Source organism: Salvia miltiorrhiza, chromosome 8 (assembly GCF_028751815.1).
Source record: "Salvia miltiorrhiza cultivar Shanhuang (shh) chromosome 8, IMPLAD_Smil_shh, whole genome shotgun sequence".
Taxonomy (NCBI): Eukaryota; Viridiplantae; Streptophyta; class Magnoliopsida; order Lamiales; family Lamiaceae; genus Salvia; species Salvia miltiorrhiza.
In genome coordinates, this window is record NC_080394.1 from 1,960,715 (window position 1) to 1,982,478 (window position 21,764).

At 35.6% G+C, this 21,764-nt stretch overlaps 2 protein-coding genes across 2 annotated transcripts; both read right to left on the reverse strand.

Annotated features, from left to right (window-relative positions):
• Positions 1 to 913: 913 nt before the first annotated feature.
• LOC130999879 (disease resistance protein RGA2-like) lies at positions 914 to 5,762 on the reverse strand. Its single transcript, XM_057925566.1, has 2 exons — positions 2,021 to 5,762; positions 914 to 1,135 (listed from the first exon to the last, which is right to left on the reverse strand). The coding sequence occupies exons 1-2, from the start codon at positions 4,269 to 4,271 to the stop codon at positions 1,077 to 1,079; spliced, it is 2,310 nt and encodes a 769-aa protein (XP_057781549.1). The 5' UTR covers positions 4,272 to 5,762; the 3' UTR covers positions 914 to 1,076.
• LOC130997052 (putative disease resistance protein RGA3) lies at positions 4,283 to 5,614 on the reverse strand. Its single transcript, XM_057922331.1, has one exon. The coding sequence runs from the start codon at positions 5,612 to 5,614 to the stop codon at positions 4,283 to 4,285; it is 1,332 nt and encodes a 443-aa protein (XP_057778314.1).
• Positions 5,763 to 21,764: the final 16,002 nt, after the last annotated feature.

Here is a 21,764-nt window from a genome sequence, read left to right on the forward strand (position 1 = left end):
TTAGTACTCCATACAACCCTATAAAATGTGGGCATCTTACTCTACTTTAATCACTTTAACACTCTCATAAAAAATGAGATTCTTAGTCCATTCACAACACACTCAACCACTTTATTGAAATTCATGTTGAAAATAATGAATATTAAATTAGGGGACATAGAGAATAACACATTGACACTAATTTTTTTTTCACAATATAAAATATTTTTCGGACCGTGCATCGCACGGGAGGATGTACTAGTTTTAACTTGAAAGCTAGTATCATATTTTAATTTCTTCATCTACATTATTTTTCTGAACTTCTACTTTACGTTCTCACTTTATTATTCTGGTTATTAAATAATGAAATATATATATATATATATATATATATATATATATAAATAATTAACTAATTATTTATCATTTATGCGCACCAAACACAAACTGGCCTCCTAAATGGTCATATAATTTAATCACATTGAGGATGATGCTCAATATTGTGTCGCTTAAAATTATACTAATATTATTTGATTTTTGCTGGTTATTGTAATATATAATATTGTGTTTTTAGTTTTGATTAGTGTCAAACATATAACTAGTTTAAAAAGTATTATACTATTATATACTCCTTCTGTCCCGTCTCACTTGGCCTAATTTTTTCCGACACGGTTATTTATAAGAGTAAGGTTATATTGTAAAATAGTGTAAAGATATATTGACCCATATTTATTGTAGTAAAAATTGATTACTTAAAAAGAAAATAAGCGAAGTCGAACGAGACAGTCCAACAAGGAAATAGGGCAAATAGAATGAGACAGCCAAAAATCAGAGATTATAATGAGAATTATTTCAATTTTAGTGTCCTATCCATATTAATCAACTAGGGAATGTAACAATTAAACTATTATTAAAATACTTAAATAACTCTCTTATCACATTGTTAATGCAAACAATAAATTTTATATCACATTTAATTCCTAGCCAACAAAACGTGCCTTATCAACCAGTAATTATATATGAAGTTGATGAAGAAAGGTTGAGAAAATCATCAACTTGAAGCAAATGGACAGTCACACTTATTCCTTCTTCATCTTCTAATTCTTGAGGCAGCTCAAACACAATTGTTTTCTCGTTTTACTTTCTTGAGGGTTAACTGTGTAAAACACAAACATGAAATTAAGGAGAAAAAATAAAATCAATGATTCACAAAATAAAAAAAGAGCCAAACTAACTAACATAATCTTGATGAAGCATTTTGAGATGAAGTGTACGTATTTTATAATTTCAATTTTCATGTACTAAAAAGGACAAGCACCTAACGAAATAGCAATTAAATTGAAACAAACAAAAGAAAACACAACTTCATATTTTCTTTCAAACAGACTCAGTTATAAACTCCACAACAAAATATTGATAATTAAAAAATTGTGAAATATAGCCATTTTAACTTAGTTAAGATAAACACTAGCCACTAATATAAATATATTAAAATATATATATTCTTCACAACCAAAATAAATTTAGTTATGAGTCTCTCTATAAATAGGGAAATTCACGACCAAGAATACCAATTCCCAACCAAACTTATTCTTGGTTTTGAATTGTACTGGGACAATTCATAATCAATAATAGACTTGGTCGTGAATTTAGTCTGAAATATTTAAGGCAAAATTGTACTTTCAGACAAAAAATTATCTTAAAAACATGCCGGGGTGTGGATGTTTGGGTGACACAGGTTTTAAGAAATTTTAGATTAAAATGTATTGTGATTTTGAGAGTGAAAAAAGGGGGTCACAATTTATGAAAAGTATGGATACAAGTCAATGGATTATGGTGTGGTAGTGTTTGTCTTTGTGAGACGACCCAAAATGACAAATGCATGGTTTTAATAGACGGACAAAGAATTTCTTTAATCTTTTTTATCTTTATGACTAATTTTTATCTTTGCAATATGAAAATGACTATTTTCCTACGTTAACTCAACAGGAATAGGATATGCAATGGTTTCCATAAACAAGCAAGAAAAAATGATAGTTACCAGCATTGCAATTGGAGCCATCAATGGTGATGTTGGGAATATGAGAAATCTTAGGCCATTGAGAGTCATCAGCATCACTTTGCTGTTGAAGATGCAGCTCCGGGCAGCCATTGATGATCAACCTCTGTAAACCCGAGAGTGCACTCATCGACGAGGGCAGACGCCTCAACTTTTTGCAGTTATATATAAACAACGACTTAAGAGATGAGAAATTTCCAAACCATTCAGGCAACTCTTCCATTCCAAAATTATCCAAGAACAGAAAAGTGCAAGTAGAGAGATGCTGCATCGATTCCGGCAGAGATTCCCAGCTCTCCATCCCTATTAGAGTTAAATTATGAAGCGAGTCGGAGCATCCTTGCAGGATCCCATCGATGGTCTCCATCGAGCCCGAGCCAGAGCCAGAGCTAGCATCGATGGCTAGCTCTTGCAAGCTGCGAAAAGGCCAGTTCTCGTGTTCAGAACTGGCCTTAAACTGAGGAACGCCTTCTATTCTCAGTTCTGTTAGACGAGGTGATTTTGCAAGGCTGTCGATCACACTGGGGAGATTTTCTAAGCTTTTTAAGCTCACCAACTTCACCTGCTCGAGCGATGATCCAACTAACTCACAGGGAAAATGCGCCAACGCATCACATTTGCGAATCTCCAAGTGGCGGAGGGATCCTTCTGATTGATCTCCTCCGCCACCAATCAGTATCAGATTTGGACATTCGCGTATGGTTAGCTTTGCCAGTAAAATAAGGCTGCTCAGACCCTTTGGTAATTCTCTCAAATCTTTGCATTTACTTATCTCCACCTCTAACAGATTGGGATTGTTGCAGAACAACCAATCTGGGAGAGATTCCAAATCATGCAGCTCTGTGAGACAGAGGTTTCTGAGAAATGCTAGTTTGGTAGGGAATATGTTTGCCAACGGCGTGCATCTCCCGGCCCTCGTGATTCTCAAGTTCTTGAGACGAGACGAGAAATGAATCGGAAAACTCATCAACTTCTGGCAGTCATAGATATGAAAATGCTCAAGGAGAGGAAATACATTCACTTCACTTGAACCTGCATCTTCCACTTCTGCCCACTCTGTCAGCTTAGGCATTGCAAACATTTTGAGGTGCTCGAGCGCTGGAAAAGCAATACGCGTCTCATTTTTCACCAATCCAATCCCCAATCCGTAGAATGAAGAAGTTATGGACTTAACATTGCTTAATCTTTGCAACCAAAGAGACTTGAGATTTGGCAAGTGCCCAAACATCGGAATCTCTTCACATTCTTGGCAATCAGAGAGTGTTACTGACATCAACTTGCTAAGCTCTATCCAAGAGCCTCGAGGCACGTCTTGCACTGCCATCTTCAGAGTCCATGATGCAAATCTCTTCCCTTTGAATCCGACAATCGACAGCTTCTTCAGATTGGAGTGAGGCTGGAGGCCTTCCAACACATTCTCATCATTTATCACACCTTCTTCTCTGCTTGCATAAATATCCCATCTCAAGCACAAGTCAATTAGTTTCGCCTTTCTAAACAGATTCGCTCTCTCTGCATCTTCCTTGTCGCGAACCATTTCAAGGCCATCAATCTGTATCTCTCCTTTGAGATTATTCAAACTCCCGAGTTCTTCAATCGTGCAGCCATTCTGGTCACCAACTCTGAAATGAGTTAGTGTCTGAAGAGAAGTTAATCTCCCAATCTCAGCAGGCAAATCCACATCACTGAAGATGTGAAGATGCCTCAAGTTAATCAAGTACTTCGTCGTGCTTGGCATTTTCTTCAAGAATCCCTTCTCTGCTGTGAATGTTTGCAGGTGACACAGTTCACCAATCCAATCTGGCAAATATTCAATTCTTGTGTATGAGATATCAAGATTCCTCAAATGTATCAACTCCCTAATTTGGCTTGGCAACTCTTTAAGCCCAAAGCTATCGAGAGTTAAAACGTGCAGACACTCGTAGTCTGAGAACATGTTGCGAGAAATGTTGCCCTTGAAAATTAGTGTACGTAAATATTTTGCAACTCCCTTTGGCACAGAGCTTGATTCTTCGGAGATCAAGTAACGAACTCGTTCCATGTCGCCTTCGTTACCTAAAACAGAGCATGCTAGATCATGCACGAGATCATGCATCACACAACCTTCCACATTTCCATAATCATCTCTCAGTGAAGCTTGCAGTAAAGAGTTGTGTAGAAGAACGTTGATGAATTTGTCGCCCACGGACTCCATGTCTTCGTCTCCATCAGGTCGAAGAAATCCTTCTGCCATCCACTGCTCAATCAGCCCCTGCTTCTTGATCTGACTGCCTTTAGGAAAAATGGAACAGTATGCAAAGCACTTCTTAAGTGAAGTGGTGATGGAGACAAGTTATCGAAGCTCAGCCTCAATATCTTTGTGATGTTATCTCCTTCCTCATGTGACAGCCATTTCTCTTCGATTGAGAGCCACTTTTCCTCAGATTTATTGCGCAGAACTCCCCCAACTACGTTGGCAGCTAATGGTAGACCTCGACATCTTCTTGCAATCTTTCTCCCAATAGTCTCAAATTCTGATGGAACATTTGCTTCTCCGAAGGTTTTAGCTTTGATTATCGACCAACAATCTTCCTCTGATAAGCCTTTCAACTCATGTGTATGAAGTGGATTCACAATTGAAGCCACTTCCATATTTCTGGTGGTAACAACAATTGCATTTCCTTTGACAGAAGTAACTCCCAACAAGGAATTGATAAAATCTTCCCATTTCGAAAGATTTTCATTCCACACATCATCAAGGACAAGAAGATAAGTTTTATCTTTTAGAGCTTTTTGAAGCTTTGAAAGAATTTCTTGCTTACTCTCAACTTCAGCTTGATCAGAAGTCAACTCTTTCAGAATTTTCTTGAAAAGAGTTGTTGGATCAAAATTTGGAGAAACATGCACCCAAATATGAGATTCAAACACACGAGTCTCCGTCTTCAGATGATCCAAGACTTTCCTAGTCAACGTCGTCTTCCCCAATCCACCCATTCCCACGATGGGAACGATGGAAATCACACGTTCATCAGCTTTCATTCCCGTAGTAACCATCTCAACTATTTCCGACACCACATCATCTCTTCCAATGAAAATCGGAATAAAAGTGAATGAATCAGTTTCAAAATCAGCAGCATCACGCAAAGTGGGCTCATCGGAAAGCCTCTCTTTGAGGCCAAGCCCAGCTCCCTCTTTGTGAAGGGAGTCCAAATTCTCATTGATTTCTTGGATTCTAACAGCCATATTTCTTGGTCGTGCAATAGAATTGAAGGATGATGAGAAGCATGATAGTACCTTCGCCTTCATGGGTTTGATGGGCTTGTTTTGTTTGGAGAGGAGATGGTAGTTGAGCTCATCCAAGACGTTGTCGGCGTCGAACGCCGCGTCTTCGAGCCGCCTCAGCCAGCTCTTGACGGCGTCGCCGGGGACGGTGCGCGCCTCGGCGTCGTTGAGGAATTTCTGGATGGTGTCGAGACTGTCGGTAAGCTTTGCTGCTTCTTTGTCGAGACCTCGGATTAGTGAGATTTCTTTCTTGGAATGGTCGATGAGGTTTTGAACAAGAACTTGAAGGATGGCTGCAGCAGCTTCTCCTTCCATTGTTTCTGCTCTTTGTGTGTGTGTGTGTGTGTGTGAGAGAGAGAGAGAGAGAGAGAGGGAAGGAGAGAGGGAGTTGGTGCAAATTCTTTCTGCTATGTGTGTATGCAAATGAGATGAGAGAGAGAAGACTTGGTGCAAACCGGAGAAGAGTGTTTATTTTAGATTTTATGTATTTTCATTTTTTTAAATATATTTCAGTTATCTTTTTTGATACTATATTTTTTAAAATTTGTATTAAAACGTTAAATCTGTATAAGTAAGGTTTCCAATAGAATATATTATGTGTTTGTAAGAATAAGTCAAATGAAGATGACTTTCAAGCAAGTGATATTTCAACAAACTTTGGCACATTATAATTGAATATTTGAATATCATCTAAAGAAGACTTTTTTTATCACGACAAGATAATGTTTGAAAAATACTTTTTATATATATATATATATAAATTAACAGTATGAAATAAAAAAAATTAAAGATCTCGTCGTAGAGAATTCGAATCCAAGGCCTTTGGTCTCAGACATTAAGGCCTTAGCGCTTGGCCAACACACGCACACTAAAGAAGACTTTTTAGTTCGCAATAAGATTATGTTGAGTTTGTTTGGCGCATTTTTTATTTTTTTTTTGAATTATCTACTGAACTTTCCCCCATTAATTTTATATCTGATTCGTCTGCGAAATGAGTATCTATTTAGTGACACCAGCTTTAAAAAATTGACTAAAATCAAAATACTTCAATTGGTACGCGCAAGAAATAGACCAATTCTGCGGCTTTTTGTTCAATTTCTCGTGGAGTCAAATTCTCATCAGTACGAGTCAACGGAATAGCCCCCGGCCTCTGATATCCATATAAAGGACAGGACGAGCAAAAATACCCTCTTTAACTTCTATTCGAACGGATTGAATATCTTTTATAAGGAATCGTAGGAATATGCGACGATTTTTTTTCAAGAAATCCCCAACGAAAAATACACACTATTCCTTCCTTTCTATCAAATCGATCGTGTGTGAGTGGAATAATGGACCCACTTTTATTGTAAGTGAATTGTGTGGGGTACACTTACTAAAAAATAAAATGGGCAATGATTTGATGGATGGATAAAAAAAATATGGATACTAATTTCGTGGAAAGTATATGTGTTTTATATAGTTAATCGTCACGAAACCCCTCAAGAAAGCAGAACGAGAAAACAATTATATTTGAATTGCCTCTAAAGAATTAGGAGGTGAAGAAGCACTGAGTTTCAATTTGCTACAATTTGTGGGTTGGGCTTTATTGTATAATGTGGGTTTTGGGCCAACCGTGATTAGTGGATTATTATGTGCATGGGCCAATAGACTTGTTGATTGCTCAAAATACTTTTTTTTTTCTTTTTTTTTTTGGGAGAGAGTGAAAGTTGCTAAAAACATAATTACTTTTGTATTGTAAACGAGATTGTAAGGGCTAAAACTTTTTGAAAGATTACAAATTATATATAAATATCATTAATAACATTAATCAACACATTTTTTTTGTTAAAATGTGTTGATTTTTGCAAAACAATAAAATAATTTCCTATAATATATTTAGAAATCAGTGAAAGATATATGGATTATATTAACATATATTTGATATATTGGTTTTGGGCTTTAGTAAAGTGATTAATAATTGGACTATCAGATTAATTAATTAATTAATTAATTAGAGATAAAAAGAAGAATAAACTCAATGCTAAGATGAACGTTGTGTAGAAGAACGTTGATGAACTTGTGGCCCACGGACTCCATGTCTTCGTCTCCATCAGGTCGAAGAAATCCTTCTGCCATCCACTGCTCAATCAGCCCCTGCTTCTTGATCTGGCTGCCTTTAGGAAAAATCGAATCGAAGCTCAGCCTCAATATCTTTGTGATGTTATCTCCTTCTTCATGTGACAGCCATTTCTCTTCGATTGAGAGCCATTTTTCCTCAGATTTATTGCGCAGAACTCCCCCAACTACGTTGGCAGCTAATGGCAAACTTCCACATCTTCTTGCAATCTTTCTCCCCCGATAGTCTCAAATTCTGATGGAATTTGCTTCTCTGAAGGTTTTAACTTTGATTATCGACCAACAATCTTCCTCTGATATAAGCCTTTCAACTCATGTGTATGAAGTGGATTCACAATTGAAGCCACCTCCATATTTCTGGTGGTAACAACAATTGCATTTCCTTTGACAGAAGTAACTCCCACCAAGTTTCATTCCACACATCATCAAGAACAAGAAGATAAGTTTTATCTTTCAGAGCTTTTTGAAGCTTGGAAAGAATTTCTTGCTTACTCTCAACTTCAACTTAATCAGAAGTCAACTCTTTCAGAATTTTTTTGAAAAAAGTTGTTGGATCAAAAGTTGGAGAAACATGCACCCAAATATGAGATGCAAACAGACGAGTCTCCATCTTCAGATGATCGAAGACTTTCCTAGTCAACGTTGTCTTCCCTAATCCACCCATTCCCACGATGGGAAGGATGGAAATCACACGTTCATTAGCTTTCATTTCAATTGTAACCATCTCAACTATTTTCGACACCACATCATCTCTTCCAATGAAAATTGAAATAAAAGTGAATGAATCAGTTGGCTCATCAGAGAATTGAAGGATGATGAGAAGCATTATAGTACCTTCGCCCTCATCTAACAAAATTGATAATGTTGGTGTTCCTAATTGATAATGTTGGTGTTCCTAATTTTATGGCCACTTTACATGGCCTTTTCGCAGCTTACAAGAGTTATATGTGGATGCTAGCTAGTAGGCTCAATAGAGATTGTTGATTGGTTTTTGAATGAATTAATTGTTAATCATTCATTATTTATGTATGAATTAATTGTTAGCCCCTTCGTATTTTGCTTATGAATTGTGTGTTTGTGCTTTTTGCTGTTTATTTTGATGGGTGATTGTGTTATATAAAATAATTATAATCAATATAGTATCATTAAAATGAAGATAGACTTCATTTTATAGTTGGAGAGCTATCAAATCAATGATGAACACCTTGACAACATGCTTTTTTTTTTTAATCTAATGAACATTATTTTCTTGTTAAAATTTCTATAAAAGTATCTAGATATTTGTATTTCAAAGTGTATAACACCTTGACAACATGCCTTTTTTTTTAATCTAATGAACATTATTTTCTTGTTAAAATTTCTATAAAAGTATCTAGATATTTGTATTTCAAAGTGTATATTAATTAATCTAGAAATAATTTTTAGAACTTTTTTATTACGTTTTTTTTTATATATACTCCTAAACAAATTGCTTTTTAATTATAATTTACTTATGAAACTCAAATATTTTATTTTGTACAAAATATCCGATTTTTCAAAAGTCAAAAGTCTGAAAATATTATATATAATTTTAATACATCGTACCAAACACCGAATTACATATTACAATATTTTAATACGGAGTATATTCTACCAATATAATAAGATATCTCAATCAAATATTCAAAGAATTAATTAATTTCGACGACAACAAAAGTCACACCACGTTATTTTTCATTTCTTTAATTAAGTCACATTAGATGAGTTAATTTCATAAGATACATATAATAGTACTATTTGGCTCAACTATATGGAATATTAAAGAATCGAATTAATAACTATGATTAAACCCTTTGAAGAAATTGGTTTTATATATGAAGTAGAGATATATGGTTGCAACCAAAACTACCTACCTATGTTAACAAAATATTTGAAAAAGAATAATATTTGTTTTCAAAATGGTTCAACCACCTGAATAGTTAATAATAAATTAACCTTGGATATAAAATCACAAATCATATATTACACACGTATGCATAGCGAGCACTTTCTTTTTTTCAAAGCAATCACTACTCTTTGGATAACTTGACCCAATGTTGGAAAATTTTAAAATCATGATCATTTCATTAATAATGTGCTTTAAATATGAATAATACATAATTAAATTAAATATAATTCCTTCTTTCTAGTAGAGACTCTTAGCTCAAACGACTATTTTAGGTAAATATCGCTATCATGTAATAATCCCCCAAAAAAAACAAATTAAATTACATTTGCAAAGCCTCATGCAATTGGTTAGTTTAAATTTGATAGTTTTTGATAATGAAGCGCAACTCAATCAGTAATTAAAACTCTTTTTTTTAAAATTAATAAATTTTCGAGTTTGAATCACCACATAAGTAAAATAAGTAACTATATATTATTAATACTCTTTTAAAAAAATATATTAGATGATATTTTAGTAAATATAACAAACCGAAAATTCCAATTACTACTTACCTTTAAATTAAATAAATTCTACATATTCAAGTATGTATAAATATCGCTAAATCTTCATGCAGATTGCATATGTTTGCATGGTGCGTACCACTCACAAATTTTAACAGGACATTTATAAGTATTTTATTAGAGTATATAATATATATACCACTTGTGAGCATCTTATTAAAATGTGTGTGTTCGAGCAATACGAACGTCTGCATGAGAGACCTCCTCTATAAATATACACAAGTCTCCCTAATAATTCTCCTACAACAATGTCTAAGGCAAAGGCAAGAATTCTCAAATATCTATTGCCTCTTTCCACAAAACTCCCAAACATCAAATCACTGCCGATCTTGAGGAAGAACAAAGTCGGCCCAATCATCTCCACCGCCACAAAGCAGGATGAAATTCTGCTAGAGAGAGAGAGCAGCCTGAGCTTCGATCGCCGCGACGGCGAATATTTGCAGGCGAGGAGAGCAGTTCTGAGCAGCTACCATCTCGTCAATGGCGGCGGCGGCGACGGCTTGAAGCAGAAGATGAAGAGCTCTTTGAAGGGGCTGTGCCGCCACGCCGGAGCTGCGGTTCGGACTAGGGTCGGAGTTAGGGTTTACAGGTTCACGGTGGCTTGCCCGTGGAGGAGTGGTAGTGGTGAAGTGCTTGCTTTTAGGTGCTTTCTTCCACACCTTAAATCAACGAAGAAGCCATGCATTGAATATTGCATATTTTGATGTGTAGCACACATGATAGAGATGTATGTGTGATGTGTGTGTTAAATTATCATCAATAGACTTGCTCGTTGTAACGTTTATAAAAATATATAAACGAATCAAATTTAATTATAAAATATGCTACTATAAAATACTACGAAATATTATGAATTTACTGTGAAAAATGATAATTGATAAATTTTAAAAAATAAAAATAAAAATTTGCCATGCCGGCCACCTATAGAATTTTGTCTAACAAGACCAATTCATTTAACACAAATAATTCCTATTTTATACTATATATACTTAGAATAATTTGAATTCCTCCTTAATTATGTGTGTGTTTATATATATGTATATATGGATTATTTTATCGACTTGGAGTTTAATTATACTGGACACATATATGTCATATATTTATGCCACACTTACGAAAAAGTGTGTATTAATTAAGTTATTTAAGCATGAGACGATATTTAGTTTGACTTATTACAAGCCTAATTCAGTCTCATTTACATTTATATGTGGTACAACATATATAAGATACGTAGACGTTTTAATAAATATTTAGATTTTAACAATAAAGTCTAAGATCATAATGTGAATAAAACATCACAAAAACTTGGGTACAATAAGGTTGATCCGCATAATAGTATTATTTATACGAAGCGGGTCAGGGTCTAAGTGCGAATGCAACCTGATTGTACGATACACTCGGTTGTATCAAAGATCACCTCATAAAACATACTACAAAACTCCTTGGGTAAAAACCCATGACATACAAAAATGTGAAGGTAATTATAATACTATGAATACTTCAAAAAGTACATGAAAAGGAGTATAAAATTATATGAGAAGATAGACTATCAATACATAAGCAGTTACATCTAATTTATATAATTTTTTTTTTACTACTAATTAGGCCCACTAAAGACTTGGGTTGGCGTAGTCCTCAAATATTCCGAATTAGCTGATTTTTAATGGGGTGATTCTATTTATAGTCCCTATTTTATTCTTTATAATCCTATATTTAAATATAGAGTAAAATACAGAATAAATTTCTAATTATTATTTTAAATAATGACTATAAAGAGTAAAATAGAGACTATAAATAGAATCACCCTATTTAATGGGTAGAGGCTTATGATCTGTGTGGGCTCTCTCTAATGGATTCTACAAACTGGGCCTTGACGATATCTTTGTTATAGTAGGTTGGGCCTTACTCGTTGTTGGGGTCAATCCCAGTGGGATTTTTTGATGATTCTTTTCTCTTTGTATCTACAAAAATAGATCTGCAGCATGTCGAATTTTTTCCTATTCAAAACATAAAATGTTTAAATTTAATTTAGAGATATTTACACATAAATACACGAACTTTCATTCCTTGACGCTGCATGCCAATTTTGAAGCTTAATTCTCCCTTGTGAAATAGGTTTCTTTAGCGAAATCAGCAGTTGGAGTTTGTAGAAATCTGCCCAAACTGCAGAAAGTGAATAGTTTTACTTTAATATGTGTTTGGTATTACTATATTTAAGCAAGATTGTTAAATAATTTTAGTTTATATGGGCATTTGATAACCTATATTATTTAACATATATATAGGTTATCTTGATGAGTAATAACTCCTCAACCTTCATATTAATTATTTATCTAGGCTAGATAGATAACCAATCTCATCTTTTTATATTATTTATCTTGGTTTTATTAATCATATATACCATTTCTAAGCATGGCTACCAAATAAATCCCATATTTGACAGACAACCATGTCAACTTTAGAAGTTCGTATTTATATGCTCATGTCCTATAATTTATTTTTGAGTTGGAAGCAAAAGGTGTTTGGTTAAATTTATTTATTTTAAAGTTGTTATAACCTTCAACAACTTATATAATGTTTTAAGAATTTTATAAAATGTATTTAATGTTAGTAAGTGAGTTTGGATAACTGAAGTTAAGTTAGAGAGATAATTATGAGTTCAAGAGTACCAATAGTATTAGTTAAAGAGAGAAAATTGAAGAGACATAAATTTAAAAGTTTACACCGCGTAAATCATTTATTACTAGAAGTTATTTTGATAAAATGATTATTACATAGAAAATTTTCTTTTTATTTGAAAAAAGTGAATATATTTTTTGAAGAGTTTTATAAGTAAAGAAGCTTACTTTTACGACTTATAAGGTATTTAGAAAAAAACAATTACTTCCTCTCTTTGGGAACGACACGGGTTTTAAGGAAAAATGGTAAAGTATATTGATAGTGGAAAAAATGTGTTATAATTAATATTGAGAGTGGTGAAAAGGTGAAAAAGTGTTATAATTAGTATTGAGAGTGATGAAAAAGTGAAAACTAAGAATAAATAAAGTATTATTAGTGGTGGGGTAGTTGTCCAAAAATGAAAAGAAAGAAATATGAACTTATTTGGGGACGTCCCAAAAAGGAAAAAGATGAACTTATTTCAGGGATGGAGGGAGTATTAAATTAATATTTCTCCAAAACTTATATTTCCTCCGTCTCACAAAACCATGTATGGAGTACATTTTATCATTTTGGGTCATCTCACGAAAAGCATGAATATTTCTATTTTCGTACACTACTCCATTACAATCTTTTTACTTTTGATTTCTACTTTTTATAAAGATAGACCCCTTTTTCACTCACAATACACTTTTAACATTTTTTAAAACCCGTATCACTTACAAATGTTCATGTTTTTGTGAGATGTAACGAGCATAGACTCGGTAAAATGACACGTTGGCCGATTCCTTTAAATGCAAGAGTTACAGATCGCTGTTATGAGCAAGAAACACGCTACTTGTGCTTGGACATCGCTACCAATTAGTTGTCAACTTTGCATCCATCACACTCATCCATTTCTTCGACTTCACCACAACCATAGATGCTGTTGGACCATCTTGCCCACGATATCGATTGTTTGGTACCACCTTCATCCATGATTGAGACGAGATGAATCGCTAATTAATTGTTTAGAGTGGACTTCAAAATCAACCACCCATTGCGGAGTTCATTCCGGCACACTAATTGATGAATATCATTATAGTTGATAAATACAATCGGGGAGCGTTAATTACTTTGCAAGACAGATTATATATATCGATCGAGTATTTTTATCCTTAAGAGTAAGATTTTTCCGATTCCACCATTTTATTCAAAGTTTTAATCCATTTAAGTGAACAAAAGATTTTTCTCTTTGATTGTAAATTTATCATGAAGAAAAAGAAGATAAAAAATTTAGAAAATACTCTAAAAAGACAAATTTTCAAAATATTAAAGCCAGTTTCTACAGCCAATTTCTTTCATTGGAGGCTGACATGTTATATATACATCGGCCCAAACTTTCTACAGTCAATTTTTGTCCGCTCCCTGCAATCAAACAAAAGAGATATTCGATGACAAAGTAAAAGAGTTGAAAAGTATATATATAGGAAAGAGATCGGTAGAGAAGGATTGAGAAGGATTGAGAGATGGAGAAAAAATCTCGGATCGGTCTGAATAAGTTAATAATTTTATTGAATACTCCAACAATTTACTGAACAAACATTCCACCTTGGTTCAAATCTAAAGGTAGTGTGTTTTATGAATATATGTCTATTCATGCGGTCCCTTGATTTATTCGGTAAAATTATTGACTTATTCAGAACGATCAATGGAGAATTCTCCATAGATCCCAACCCTATAAAATATGGAGTATATATATAAGTAAAGGATTACGTGAGAATTATCTCACAAAAAGATGAGTTCTCACAGGATCCTAACCCTATATATATATAGCGAGAGAGAGAGAGAGAGAGAGAAAGGTTCAGCAGAAAATGCTAAATATTTAGATAATAGAGAATTTGTGAAACAAAAACGAATATATCTATAATTTTGATGAACAAATCAATGTACCGCACGAACAACATTTTGCCTTGGGTTTGAATCCTGCTGATGGTGGCGAGTTTTTCCCTATTTTTACTAAATACGTATGTTTATTAGTTATGTTGATCTGTTCGTAAAATATATATATAGATTTGTTCATTCTATCGAAAAAGATAACATTTTCTATTGAACTGATCTCCCATATATATATATATATATATATATATATATATATATATATATATATATATATAGGGTGTGGTTCTAGAGAGAACTACATTATTTGTGAGAACGGGAGAACCATCAAATCTAATGCATCCACTGTAAAAATTAATGCATTCGTTGTTAAAATTAATGCACTAAAAAATTTAAAAAAAATGCTCTCTTCAGGATTCGAACTCAGGATCTGCATTCATCCAACAAAATGATGCATCCACCGTAGATCTTGATGATCGAATGACTGAAAATGGTTCTCCGGTCTTCTTTTATTTATGGTTCTTTCTTGAACCTCTCCGGCTCTCCCTATATATATATATATGGGTTGGTCTTGCATGCACCCGGTCGCATACTATATGCGACCAATTACTTTTATAAGCATAAGATATACATTTGTTCGCACAATGTATACTTATGTAATAGTACACGTTCTCATGAATAAAAGTAACACTTACCGTAAATAAATGTAATACTTTATAAATATTACATTTCATTGTAATAATAATTATTTTTTGTTACGATAATGATTACTTGACCGAATAGTTAAAAATATAAGTATTAATGAGTGAAAATAATTAAAAGTAAAAGTTCAAAAGTAAATATTATTGTGAAGAAATGTAAACTTTCAAACCGGCCGCATAGTATGCGACCGGGTGTACCCATTAATAATTTCTAAGGTATTAACTTTAAATTCGAAATATATACAAACTAAGTCTTTTTATATACAGTTGTGCTCAATTAAACTCGTGAATTAATGTTGACCTATTCATTTCTCAATTTGAATTAGAAATAATAATAAACCAATCAAATTTCAATTTGTTCACACTCAACCTTTTTAGATTTACTAGCAGAGATAGCGAAAGCGTGCATTTGCACAAAATTTAACCAAATTATATAAATAAATTATTTAATTGAATAACTATCATATTAGTCAACAAAAATTTCACATCTCAATATATATATATATATATATATATATAGAAATGGGATCATATAGATCCCAATGCTTATAATAGATCCCTAGATCCAAATCTTGACCACACATTTATGACATGTGGCGCATCAAGACGGTGACACGTGGCAAGGATTCCAAGGCAAAATCTGGAGGGGTAAAATTGGAATGTAATTTTTGGATTTAATAATTAAAAAAAAATATATATTTTTTTAGATTTTCTCAAAATAGATATATTTTAGATGCATATAGTTTCACACAAAGATGCATAAAGTTTTCACATGAAATGCATAACTTTGAACAGAAAAATGCATTTAATTTTTCCAATTTTGGTATTTTCACCACCCCACCCCATACCACCCCCCAATCCAGCCCACACCACCCCCCAACCCTCCCCATTACCACCCCCCAAAAATATGCATGTTTCACATGCATATAAAATCAAACAAAAATGCATAAAGTTTTCACATAAAAATGCATTAAATTATACAAAAAATGCATTTCATTTTAATAAATCTGGTAGTTTCGCCACCCCACCCCTGCCCCCGCCCCCTGCCCCCCACCCCACCCACCCCCCACCCCCACCCCCCCCCCCAATTTTTTTTTTTCAAAAACTGATTTTCTAATTGCTGGCCCACCCCCACCCCCCACCGACCCACCCCCCCAAAAAAAAAATTTATTTTCTTATTTTTTTAAAAACTGATTTTCAAAAAAAAAAATTTTTGGGGGGGGGGGTGGGGGGGTCAGCGGTCAGAAAATCAGTTTTTGAGAAAATAAAAAAATAATAATAAAAAAAAATTTTGGTGGGTGGGGGTGGGGGTGGGTCAGTGGTCAGAAAATCAGTTTTTTTAAAAAAAAAAAAAAAATTTTTTTTTGGGGGGTGGGGGGTGGGTGGGGGGTGGGGGGTAGGGGGTGGGTGGGGGTGGGGTTCTGGGGTGGGGTGGGTTCAGGGGTGTGGGGGGTGAGGGGTTGGGGTGGGGTGAAATCTTATGCATATTTATATGAAACTTTATGCATTTTTATATGAAAGTTCATGCATTCTCGTATGAAACTTTATGCATCTAAAATATACATATTTTGAGAAAATATAATTTTTTTTTGAATTTCGAAAATTACATTCCAATTTTACCCCTCTCCAGATTTTGCCTTGAAATGCCTTGCCACGTGTCACCATTTTGATGCGCCACATGTCATAAATGTGTGGTCTAGATTTGGATCTACGGATCTATTATAAGCATAGGGATCCACCGGAACCCAACCCTATATATATATATATATATATATATATAGGGGAATATATATATATATATATATACCTATCACTTTGTAAAGGTATAGTGTAGTATAATATTATAAAATGATATATAAGAAAAATACAAGCGCAATTTTACGATCAACAAAATGTTTCTGATGACTTCTCAAGACATCTAAAACTCTTAAGATAAAATATTAAAAAGCTAAAATTCAAGTGACTTTATTAATTAATTCGATATTTTTATTATTTTCACAAAAGCAAATCAATAATAATTGCTTTAGCTAGTGATACACTATGTTATGAAAATTAGGGATAATTGCATATAATATCACCAACTTTGAAGAAAATCCAAATTCCCCACCATCTTTAAAAAATCCACATAATATCAAATACTTTCAAGGTTGTCCAATCTCCCCACATTCTTCTTCATGATAATTACAAATCTACCCAACATTCATACAAATTAAAAAAAAGACCCCACCTAAACAAAACATCAACCAGGAACCCCCACATGCTTCCATTTAAGGCAAAATTACCCATAATTATAATGCAATTTTAAAAAAGGGTCCAACATGCTTCCGTACCACTTCAAAAATTAATCTTAACATAAACCAACATTATACCTTTAGTCGACTGGTCTTCTTCAGGAGTCAGTGCTTGTTGCGTTTTACGGACCGTCTGCCCCCAAGGCTCCGTCCAACCACACGCTCGCAAGGGATGGTTGCAACCTTCCTCCTTCACTAAGTGCCGACGTAAAATACTTTGTTGGAAAATGAAAGAAAAAATTTTCTACTAAACCGGAAAGTTGGAAAAAGACAAAGCTTTAAAAGAGGAATTATAAAATATTAATTTTATTTCATAATATCTCCCAAAAGGAGGAGACTAACTTGTTTAGCTACTCATAGTAGCTAATACTTGTGTACATAAAAAAAAAAAAAACTAAAATTAAAACGAAAACTTTTAAAAAATAAAAATTACAAAGATAATTTCTAGAGAGAGGAAGTGGTGTGTGAAAATGTTGTGAATTTTCGGATCCCTTTCTTCTCTCCAGCACTTGTGTTTATATAGAGGTTTGAACCCCTCTATAATTGCTCGGTTGGTGGCCTTGGATTCCATCCTCGTGGCCAGCTTGCTTGAATATGACATCCACCTTCTTTTGTCGGTCTTGATTGCCGACACTTGTTAGTGGCTTCACATGGTGCTGGACCCTTGCTTTATCGTCTTGTGATAATGCTGGTAGGGGCCGGCTACTTTCTCCACTCACTTTTTGTCCTGAAGCTTTTGGTGAGTGGTCCTCCTGTCCTTCCACCCACTTTTGTCGTTTCTTTTGTGGGTGCGATCCTTGCTGTGAATCACATGATTCACTCTGCTTTGTCGGCCACCTTACTTTTTTGGTGCCCGCGGAGTTCTTCCCTTTGGGGTCTGACGCTCGTCATGCTCATCAGACCGGAACCTCCTTCTGTCAGGTTTCGGAAGGAAACCTTTGCCGAATTCTGGCTCCTTCTGCGACGAACATTGATCGCAGATCCTTTCGATCCAATGGCTTACATGAGCCATATTGCAGAATTTGCGACGAGTCTCCTTGCTCCCCGCTATCCTGTTTCCCCATATCGTTTGCCTTTTGTTTTCGAAAGAAGTTTCGGCAAACTGGGTTGTGGTTCCTGTCATTGTATTAACCAGGAACGTTCCCAGATCTGAGCTCTGAAAGAACTTGAATCTGGACTTCATTTTGTCCATCTCTGTAAGACAGACCCAAAGACCCCGTGCTCGTCTCGTGGAGATTTGATCTTCCGTAAATGTTGAGACGATTGCGGCATTAAACTCAGGAACTTTGATTCGGTTCAAGGCTCCCGTATCTGGTCTCCGAAGCTTAATGAAATGGAAGGCTTCGTAGATTCCTTTACCCACTGGCTCTGGAGCTGCACTGAAGAAGTACAATTCCAGAACATCTCCCCTTTTGAGGGACTCGTTGTTCTCCCATACGTCGAACACCGTTTTCTGAATCCATTTGGGTAGACCCTTGATCTCGGTGAAGGCCGGAGAAGTGGTATAAACTGAAGCTAATGCCCCAAATTCATACCATTCTTTAACATCGTTTGGATTGGCTCCTGGAGTCATCCAAACCCTTGGATATTTTCCTGCTACATCAACCCGGCAATTTCCCGGATTAATGCCTCTTCTCGTGAGAAGTTTCTCCCACCTATCTTGATACATCTGCCAAGAAGGAGAAGAAATAATAAGATTAGTATCAACCTTATCTTGGCCTGTCATGGGCCTAAGGCTGATCTCTCCCTCTTTTACCCCAGAGGTGGAGGGTTGACATGTTGATTCAGGGATTGATCCCTTAACAACATCTTTTCCTCGAGCGTCCGGCTGTGAAGCCATTCTCTCAGGACTTGGGCTAGGGGTACTTGAATCCCCTGCTACAGGTAATCCGCCCTGTACGGAAAGCATTGCTTTAGCCCGATTTTCACGGACTGCGCGCAAGAGCGGCTTTTCAGTTGCTTCCTGAAGATTGAACATCTTCATGAAACAGACATCAATTTGGCTAGATACTTTGGCTTCATCAGCCGCTTGTATCTTTCCTGCTTGTTTAGTGTGTAGTACACACTTCTGCCATTCTTGTTGTAGCAGCTCTAGGCTTTCAAAGAGCTGCCCCTGTATTGCCTCGATGGCCTCCGCTTCAGGGAGCTCCATCCCTTGTAAGGAAATCTGCAAGAACGTTTTGATCAGATTTCAAAATGACAATATCATAATCATAATATTGGCATTCTGCTTGCCACCTAATCAATCTAGCCTTTTCAGGTTTAGATTCAAACTTTTTTGTTAAGAAAGCTTTAACGTTAGTGTTATCAACTTTCAAAACGAATTTTTTAGCCAGTAAGAAAAGCGGCCATTTTTTAAACGCCTTCCGCACTGCAAAGAATTCTTTCTCGTTGATGTGCCATCGCACAGCCTCGTCGTCGGAGAAAAGACCGCTACAGTATCTGCAAGGTTCTTCTCCATATGGGGTGATCTTTGTGAGCACTGCTGCCCACCAGAAATCACTTGCGTCCGTGTAGAGGACCAAATCATCCTCGTCTTGTGGTATTGAAAGCTTTGGGAGATTCTTGCAAATCTCTTTTAACTTCTTCATACCCTCTCGATGTTCTTCTTTCCAAATGAATGGAACATCTTTCTTTAGTAATGGACTAAAGATTTTCCTATACTCTGCAAGATTTTTGATGAACATTCCTGCAAAGTTAACAACTCCGAGAAAACTTTGGAGCTGCTTCTTTTCCTTGAGATCTTCTGGAAAATTCTGGACCTTTTCCACAATGTGTTCTTGTAGAATGATCCCTGATTCATCGATCTCGATCCCCAGAAACTCCATCTTCTGGGTAGCTATGACTGCCTTCTTTTCTGACAGCACTAGTCCTTCTTGTTGACAAACATCCGCAAAGATCTCCAGATGCCTGACATGTTCATGACTGTTTTTTGATGCAATGAGGATGTCATCAATATAAACAAACATGAACGAGGAATAATCTTTGAAGAGATTATCCATTTTCCTTTGGAATATCTGAGGCGCGTTGGCTAACCCCATTGGCATGACATTCCAGACATAATGTCCTTGTGGAGTTGAGAAGGCCGTGAACTTCTTACTCCCTTCATCCATGCGAATCTGGTAGAATCCTGATTTGCAGTCGAACTTTGAGAATACCCTTGCACTTCTGATACAGTTGATAAGGTGTTCTCTGCTTGGAATAAAGTATCCATCAAACTCAAGAATGTCATTAATCCCTTTATAATTAATGACCAATCTTGGTTTTCCTCGCTTGATCTCCCCATGATTTCTTACCAGAAATCCAGGACTGCTGTAGGGTGATCTTCCATCTTCGATAAGTTTTAAATCAAGATGCTCCTTGATTATACTCATCATATCCTGTTGATCTTGAGGGTTCATCAGGATAGGCTTGTATCTTACGAACTCATGCTCCTTTCCAGTTTTGACTTTCAAGGTTGCTTTGAGCTGGTTCTTGTCCCACCATGCCAAAGGATTCTCATGGTAACACTTCTGAATCCTCCTTTTGACGTCGGCCATGGACACCTGTTCTTCTTCCCTGATATCTTTGTGTGATATCAGGGATACTTTGAGGATTTGAATTTCCTCCTCGGAGAGGTCTGGGAATCCCTCAGTTCTACATTTGAGCAAAACTTCTCCGAATCTCCGTTGATCCTTCATTTGGGGTCGTCGGAGTCTGCCATCATCACCACGCTTGCTGCGGAACTTGATTGGCATTGAACGATGGAAAGCTCCTTGGAGCCTTTGCACAATGATTTTGTGGTCACAATTGGTTGTGAACACCAGCCTCCTGGCCTCATTGTCTTGTATAAATCTCTTGAAGCTTTGCAGAAAATTATTTCCCAATAATATATCTGCTCCGGTATCATGGAAATAAATTGGTGGAGTCTTGACCTTGTACCAAGGTGTCTGTCCTGCTCCGCCGATTAATATTTCCGTCTGTTTTACTCCTTTTGATAGAAGTAAAATCTTCTTGGAGAAATCCCTTCCTGCAATTCGAGGTAGATCTTCTTCCACTTCTGTTGGAAAGACTCCTCGTTTTGCTGTACAGATTCCTGCTCCTGAATCCACATAAGCAGCAAAATATTCTGCTTTGTATTTCTCGTATAACATCCCCACCGAGATGTATATCGAGAATGGGCTGGTCATTGGATCATCACTCTTTGGCGTCCAATGGTGATCTCCATTCCTCCTGATTTCCATGACCATGGTTTGTATTTGTCAAGGAAATCTCGTCCTAAGATCAGGACGTCCGCTTCTTGTCCAGCTTGGCCTTCAGTCTGGATTTCAAAACCTCCAACCTCCAGAGTTC

What these genes read in the sequence shown, in the direction of transcription:
- LOC130999879 (XM_057925566.1), bottom strand. Translation starts at nt 4,271, where the DNA reads ATGGCAGAAGGATTTCTTCGACCTGATGGAGACGAAGACATGGAGTCC. An exon ending in TGGCTCCAATTGCAATGCTG is followed by an intron (nt 1,136 to 2,020) that starts GTAACTATCATT and finishes TGTTTTACACAG; the next exon opens with TTAACCCTCAAGAAAGTAAA.
- LOC130997052 (XM_057922331.1), bottom strand. Translation starts at nt 5,614, where the DNA reads ATGGAAGGAGAAGCTGCTGCAGCCATCCTTCAAGTTCTTGTTCAAAAC.